We start from the raw sequence: 8132 nt of genomic DNA, 5'->3' as shown, positions 1-8132 counted from the left end.
TTAACTGTTTGCTTAGCACTACCGTCGGAATGTAGTGCACATTTCAAAGCAGTCACTGATGATTCTTTTCCTACTGTAGACATCACATCACTTGATCAACACAAACTGTATTACTGCACCATCAGTGGTAGCCGTTAACAAATCTCCGATAACGTAATGGTCGTAATCTAGAACTTTCTTCGGGATATGTATGGTCATGAACGATATGAACCACACGATAATAACACTATTAACAACAGCTTTCTTTCTTTAAAGACATGATTAAATTTGATTGGTGTTTTCCACGAGTAAAGGGCTAGCAAAGTAGTCACACAAGTCATGTAATTTAATGATGAAACTCTATCCCGACCGATGTATCGATTTTGGTCACTCCAGTGGCTACAGATTGAAAACGTGACAGAAAATTGGCGTTACTTTCCATTCTCACCAAATTTGGACAGTGGGAAGATCTCATCATTAGCCAATTACAGACCATTTTTCAGCTCTTTTCGTCACATCGTCCCCCCTCGGGAGAATTTTGTCAAGTTAGCTATTTTAGTATGCAAGCCACCGTAATGGTGGTCGCTGTTGGCGAAATGTTTATTTCAGGGGCACCCAACGGATCGTTTCGGTAAAGCACGTATTTCAGCGATTTTCCTTTTCTATAACAGATCAAGGGTGGCTCCTCTAATATATCTCTGAGTATTTGTATTAAAAAGTGCCATTTGTGCGTGATTATGCTTTCCAAAGTTTGGTATTGACGGTTGAGTGAAATTGCCCGACACAAAGGGTAGTAGTTCCTTCTACAATTTTCGATTTCTGTTGTAGAGCTTCTTTTCTGTCTTTATATTTAACTTCTCGGAGGGTCTTTTCTACCATTTGCTCCGGGTAGCCTCTCGAGATCAGGCGTGTATTGAAATTTTCAATATTCTCTTCAATGTATTTCACAATAAACCTCACGCAAGCAAAGGGGAGTTTATCGGTAAATTTTATCACTTATTTCACGGTTATTCAAACAAAAACTTACATTTTCCATGTATCAACATTGCCAAAATCCATTCGCGATAAAACAACAGCGAAAAAGCGTTGATCTCTCCCCAAAACCATGTTTTTTTGGGCGTCGAAACAACATTTCGCCATACATTTCCTTCTAGCGACTTGCAATGTTTGCCCCCTGACGATCCCAGAGTTCCTTGCGCAAACACGGGTATCCGATTACTGGCAACTCATTCATTAGTTGCAAGCCACCGTAATGGTGATTGCTGTCGGCGAAATGTTTATTTGCTAAAAAATTGCGGCCAAATCTTTCGGAGATGGAAGTCAGGACATTTGTAAGGATACAGAAAGTAATTTGGGACCAGTTGCTGACTTGAGAGGCTGAAATTATTCAGAAGTAAGGTTTTTTTAACGTGAACGTAACGAAGGCCACGCGGTGAATAAATTATCGGCTCTTCTCACTGTCTCGTTCTGTTTTTTGTTTCGTTCTCTTTTGGAGTCCGCCGAGGTCATTTTTTCGTCTAAATAACTTGAGAAAAGTTCGAAAAAGATGTTCCTCTTGAATTTTCAGCTTTCAGGCAATAATCCTGGATTTTTTTGACCGAAACGTAGGTTCACTGGTTATGTTAATGTGTTTCGGTGGCTATGGGCGACCGTCGCTTCCTTTGTCGACTCACGCAATGAAGCTAGGTTACAAAAAAAATCTAATAATATTTAGTTCTGGTTTTGTTCGATTTCGTTGAAATTTTAATATGATGAAGCTGGATTGTTAACGAATAGATTTTAATACTGCCGATATGAGGTAGCTATTAACGCTAAAGTGATATATCGCTTCGATGTCAGGGTTTTGAAGAGATTTTTTTGCAACGTGTAGGTTCGGCGTGATTTTGTAATCTGAGATTTCTGTTGACCCTGAAGAAACAAGGTTTGGCGAGTAAACATTACCGATTGCGTAATTCAAAGTTGGCCGAGTGGACATCTACGTCTGGTCTCCGACAAAAAAAAAATAAAAAAAATAAACCAAGGGTAGAACATGAACCGCGCTCGGCCCATGGCCGCGCGGTTAAAAAAATAATAAACCAAGGGTAGAACATGAACCGCGCTCGGCCCATGGCCGCGCGGTTAATTAGCAAGGATATGTGGTAAGCGAAAAATGCAATATTTACGAACAAAAACTATAAAACAAACGAACAGAGATAAAGCTACATGCTGTGCCAGACTAAAGGTCAAGAAAGCTGAAGGAATAATACTAAACAAAAACACAAAACTAGTAAAGACAACTAAAAGCGACTGCTAATTGAAACTAATGAAAGAAACGAACTAAACCTAAAGCCTTAAAGAAAAGTACAAATAAAACAAAATAATGCATTACATACCAAGGGTTACTGAGAATGTAGCATTCGAACTAAAAATCAGTGCTTGACTTGAGAACATGAGTATAGCTCCGAATAAACCAACTGAATCAACTGAATTTGCTGAACAAATGGTTGGCAATTTATAACAGATCATGTTTGAGGAAACTGTAGGAATAACTCTAAACCAAATAAGGCTAGGGAGTGTATTTGTTGCCCACGAATACAGGATTTACCTAAGGGAACTAGGAGGTAACTTCTCCTACACAACAGGATTTAGCTAAGAGAAGTGTGTGGGAATGAATCACCAGCACATACCAAAATAAGGTGTGTAAAGAAACCAGACTAACGTAGGAAAATAACCCAAATAGTAAGAAGAAGAATAACACAACACTAATAAAAAAAAAGTTTGAAAAATTAGAGCTGAAAATGAGCTTAAGTGACATTGTCACACCAGCGTAGACAATGTCGATAGCACATGAAAAAATACTGCAAAAATGTGGCTTTCCTTGTAATTTACAGGCTGTATTGGGCTCGCATGGTATTGCGGTAAAATGTACAGCCACCATCTTTTTTTCCTAGGAGGATTGCACACTAATGGTCGATAGTGTACCAAACCTCAGCCAGTAAGATTGCAGCATTTGTCTTAGCAAATGTAGAATTCAACGCGTATGACTTTTCCTTTACGTGCGTGACACATTATATTAAAAATTTAACTCCTTTATAATCATGTGATTCGTCGTATAAGATTTCACAATTCTCGTTTTTCAGTGCGTATGCCAAGTATCGGGCTGGTTTAGTTGAGTTCAATCAGTTATAAACTTCAATTCAAACAGTTCACATCAGTAAGACTGAGTATCTGTAAGTTTCTAGCCTTTGTCTTTTTGATTCTTTTTGCCAATTTTTGTTTAAAATTATTGTAGCCCTTTGAGTCGAACCAACATCACCGCATCATTCGACCGGATGCGTTCGAATACATCTAATCAAAAGTGAGCGTAGTATAAATTCGTTTTCTTTCACCTCTCGGTTTGATGTCTTTAGCGTACAAGTAGAAGACTACTAATTATATTTGTCTGATCCATCTTCAGGGACGGCTTATGACCTTGGCAGAAGCATAAATGGCTTTCAGTGACAAAAGAACGCGGAGAAGGCTTCGAGGCATGGACTTGTTAAAACTTGCCTTGGTTGTAATCACTTTTTCGGGTGTTTATTTATTTATGATGGTACATGACATAGAAAATCCTCACATTAAGGCTGATATGTCCTTACCAAGAAACTTTGAAGCTGAATTGCAGTGGAACGACTCGTACTTTGAAGGAATGGGCAAAACACAAGAAACTTCCGATCATTTGGAAAACGACGATACGTTCCAAGATCTGTTCAATTTTGATTCAGATTATGCAGAGGAAATTAAACCTACATCTAAACCCACATTCCAGCTTAAATCCAACTTTAGAAAACGACGTAGTGTATCTAAGTCTGTGGGCGGCGGTTCCAAGACGAAGATTCAGTTACACGGACGAGGAAATTCAGATTCTCGAAACGTATCTGTGTTTCAGCTTGATTCCCAACGACAATCGTTGCCGATTGACTCACAACGTTCCTCCTCCAATCTTCGGAAATCATCGGATTCTGAACGACAGCCCGACACGATGAAATCTATCAACGATCACCCGCCGACAAGTTTGCGGAAGGAATTAGAACGTCCTAAACAACACTCACCAAATCTTCAGATGGAACCGGAAGAGACAGAACAACAGTCAGAAACAATAAACTTGTCCAATGATGAAACCACTAAGTTGGAACCATTACACTTTTCACAAGATGAAGAAACACCTAAGAAGGGACAAATTCAAGAACCATATTTACCGGAATCTCAGACTAACTTTCACCAACAAAAGATAGAGAAAATCCCTTCCTTGAGTCAGACAAAGAACTCCCCGACTGATAGGGATTTAACTATTCATGAAATCGATCTTGATGAATCGCAAGAAAACTCTAACTATCGCTCTCTTGCGGAGAATCAGAGTTTAGACTTTAAGGATAAGTCAGGTCGAAAGACTAAATACGATGGTAACTCTAAAGGATCTATGTCAGAACTGGAACCGCTAAGTATTCATGATCAAAATAACATCACATTGAATGAGTCTCAGCAAGCAAGACCCAACCACGAACAGGACTCGAGCAAAGTGGCTTTGAATCAACAAAGTAAAATTACCCATAATAAACAGCACTCCGATCCACTTCCGAAGACATCTTCGGAGAAAGCAAGATCCGACTCCGAACAGGACTCAAGCAAAGTGGTTTCAAATCAGCAAGGTAAACCGCCGCCGAAAATTACCGATAATAAACAGCATTCCGATCCACTTCCGAAGACATCTTCGGAGAAATCAAGATCCGACTCCGAACAGGACTCAAGCAAAGTGGCTTCAAATCACCAAGGTAAAACGACTCCACAAATTACCGATAATGAGCAGGACTTCGATCCACGCCCGAAGACATCTTCGGAAAAACGAAAAAGTCTTCTTATCTTTGGCGACGATCGTTCCGGGACGACATTTATAACTAAAATGTTTGCAGCAGATCCGCAAATGTTCACAGTGTATGAACCATTGTGGGTTACAAAGAAATGGTTCTCCCAGCTTCAAACAAGAGATCTTAAGAAAACTCAATCTACAAGAGACGTAGTGAATGCCTTGCTATCTTGTCAATTCACCCGTTCAATGGCAGGGAAAAAATTTCTTGCTTCCACTGCAAGCTCTTGGGTTGGTAACGGGGTCTTCGAGAAAAACGTGTTTAGAACATACCCCTTCGCAAAAAAAACAACATCAGGACGAGCCACTTGGCCTAATCTTTACCAGAATCCAAAATTCGCAGAAGAGGTTTGTCTTAACAAATTTAACCACAGTGTTGTCAAGGTGGGACAGGTTCGAGTTCCTCTCGAAAGCATCTCAGTTTTTATCCCGAATGTGTTTGTTGCGAATCCAGACACGGACATCCGAATTATTCAAATCGTGCGCGATCCTAGAGGAAGCATAAACTCGCGAATAAAAGCTGGTTGGATTCCTGATTTCACCTACACGGGATTTCCTGCACTAGTGGGTAGGATGTGCGCGAAAATTGAAGCGAACATAAGGTTTGGTAGACGGTTAGAGAATGCGGCGATGAAAGAACGGTATATGGAGATCAACTACGAGGAAATTACTAGTATGCCTATAACAACAGCTAAGAAAATATACAAATTTGCTGGCTTCGAAATGCCTGATAGTTTAATTGACTGGATTGTGCAAAGCACGAATCCAGATGAAAGGCAATTGCAACAAGCTTTGAATAACCCATTTTCTCACGTGAGAGATGCTAGAAAGAATTACCTCAAGTGGCGCAGTGAATCTCCGATAAAGCGTGTTCGAGTCATAGAACAGCGATGTAAGGCTCTGTTAGACTTACTTGGACTTGATGCAGTTGCCGATGAAATGGAAACGTTATGTTCATAGCTGTAGGCACTGGGGCGAAGAAAATTAAACCAATCACCATCCCAGGCCCTCTCCTTCACTCTCTCTTCCTTGCGTCTCAGGGGCGCGGGCGGAAACTGATTGCTGGAAACCAGTCTTCGAATTTCCATCAAGGTCGGAAGGCATATCGGGATTGAATGTAAAAGCAGTTATCGCCCGGTGGTCAAATGGTTAGTGCCCTTAACTCCGGATCGAGTAGTTTGGGTTAGAGCTGCGGACGGGATCACTGTGTTGTGTCCTTGCACAAAACGCTTTACTCTCACAGTGTCTTTAAGGGTAAAGAAAAGTCTGTATACAAGCCAAGTGGCGCCCATCAGGCCGGCGCTTATCCATGATTTCTGTAGCATGAAGCGACTAAAAGGAGTATTCGACCCTACCCCCCCCCCCCCCGAATGGGATGCTAGTCCATTGCGGGGTTGCCCCGAACATTAAATTCGCCTGTGCTCGCAGTGGCGAGAGGCATTGTGAGAGTAAAGTGTCTCCTCGACAAAGCTAAAGTGGGAGACAACCTGAGCAGAAGCAGGAACCAATCTTCACATTCAAGCGAAGCCTCAGTGCCATAAACATTTAGTTCTCAGTGATCACTTTTGTTGTGATTCAAATGAACTTGCATATATATAACCCGGTGAAACACACAAGCAGAAAAGGGCGTTAGATATACACAGGAGTGGTTCCTGTACATCTCTTCATGCAGTTTCGGAGAGGATGCAAAACTATTATAGTAATTTATTAAGTCATCCTCTATAATTAACTGAAATATGAAATAGTGTAAGTGAAACTCTATTAAACAGAAAACGAGAACAATTTAAAATCAGATTGTAAAAATGGTATTTACGCAAAACGAATAAAGGTATTCATATATTTGTTTATAAACAGATATGAATTCAAACTTAACCTTTACCTTATCTTTTATCTACTGAATTCGGACTGTCAACCTATGGTGATCCTTTTTATCTATTGGCTGACGTAGCGCATTCAAATTTATCTATATATGTCAAGAGACTATTCATTTATACATTTTTATCTTAAAGGAACTCAATCACGGTGTTGAAAGTTATTTTGGCCAGGTACAAAATTACTTTTAAATTGAAGGAAACCTTAAAATACTAGTTCACTAAGATACAAAAACACCAAAGAGATAAATAATAATAAACCATAAAGAAACAACGATGGATGGAGAAGATTAACACGGATTACAAACGACGAACTTGAAAAATTTAGGCTTAGGTTCACAAGATGCAAAAACCGTGACTTAGCTCCTTTAACACACCGAATTGTCAATAAAATGTGACAATAGAATTAAAAAAAAAGAATAAAAATAAAGGACTATTTTTATAAATCGCAGTCTACAGCTGCACTGAAGAGTTTATGCCTTTAATACAGTGGGGTTAGTGTTAGCCGACTATATGTATTTTAGTAAAATGCCAATAAAACAGAGCATGGTTATTGCATGCAGCCTAGCGTAAAGCAGAGTTTCCTCTGTCGTGTATATTTTAAACGAACTTACGCGTGAAAAATGAAACAAAGCAAATGTGTAGACTGCCTGTGTCTGCGGACGAATTTTTCCGCAGATCAGGAGTTCTGCGTCTGTTCTATTTTGTTTCACGTCCATTTTTTCTAAACGGGGACGCCGGGGTAAGGAGGCAATAGCGCTTTGCCTCCCCCTCCGTTTTACGCCTGCTACACAGGATAATTTTTTTCCAGAGCGCTACGTTTGTTGACCAGGGCCTTTCAAATCTTACGGCTAACTTCACTGGGCTCCGGAGAACACATCAAGGCCTGGAAGTGCAACAGAAGGCACTTTCGACAGTATGGATGGGAGACAAAGCTCTGGAACTCCTAGTTCAGTTCCAGAACTCCCGCTTGCCCTCGCATTCTACTTAAAATTTATATAATAATTCAAATTATTCTCGCATTTTGATTGGTTCTTGCTTATGATCTATTGGAGGACAGACTCATAGTTGACGTAATTAACAAACATTAATTTTAGTTTCTTTATTTACAAATAAAACAAATAGATTCCATGCTACCATTCCCCTGATCAGAAATAGATTACAAATGACGTCAAAATGTGGTAAGAACAAAAAGTGGCACACGAGGCAATAGCTGAGTTTGTCACTTCAATAATTTGCAGATTAAGGATTTTTGAGAAATAACTTTTTTTATTGTAAACTGTTCCAGGTTACAAAGACGGTTACAAATTAACTTCAGATTTCTGTACAAACACTCAAAAGTGAAACTTTTTCCGAGAGGGAATGGTAATTCCTCGCCGAGGGTCTGGAATAGACTAATC

The 8132-nt window shown here is 39.8% G+C and overlaps 1 protein-coding gene across 3 annotated transcripts in view; it reads left to right on the top strand.

Moving 5' to 3' along the window:
* The window catches only part of LOC110050375 (uncharacterized), a 28569-nt gene extending 21263 nt beyond the window's left edge, over window positions 1–7306 (top strand). For all 3 annotated transcript variants that reach the window (XM_089286229.1, XM_020756295.2, XM_089286228.1), the window contains one exon: window positions 3416–7306. In XM_089286229.1, coding sequence (XP_089142355.1) covers window positions 3446–5821 — 2376 coding nt within the window. In that variant the 5' untranslated portion in view covers window positions 3416–3445 and the 3' untranslated portion in view covers window positions 5822–7306. The remainder of the gene's footprint in view (window positions 1–3415) is intronic.
* The last annotated feature ends 826 nt before the right edge of the window (window positions 7307–8132 follow it).

Source organism: Orbicella faveolata, unplaced genomic scaffold (assembly GCF_042242905.1).
Source record: "Orbicella faveolata isolate gen_17 unplaced genomic scaffold, um_ofav_v1 contig_14, whole genome shotgun sequence".
Classification (NCBI taxonomy): Eukaryota; Metazoa; Cnidaria; class Anthozoa; order Scleractinia; family Merulinidae; genus Orbicella; species Orbicella faveolata.
This window is presented reverse-complemented; position numbering and strand designations above follow the sequence as displayed.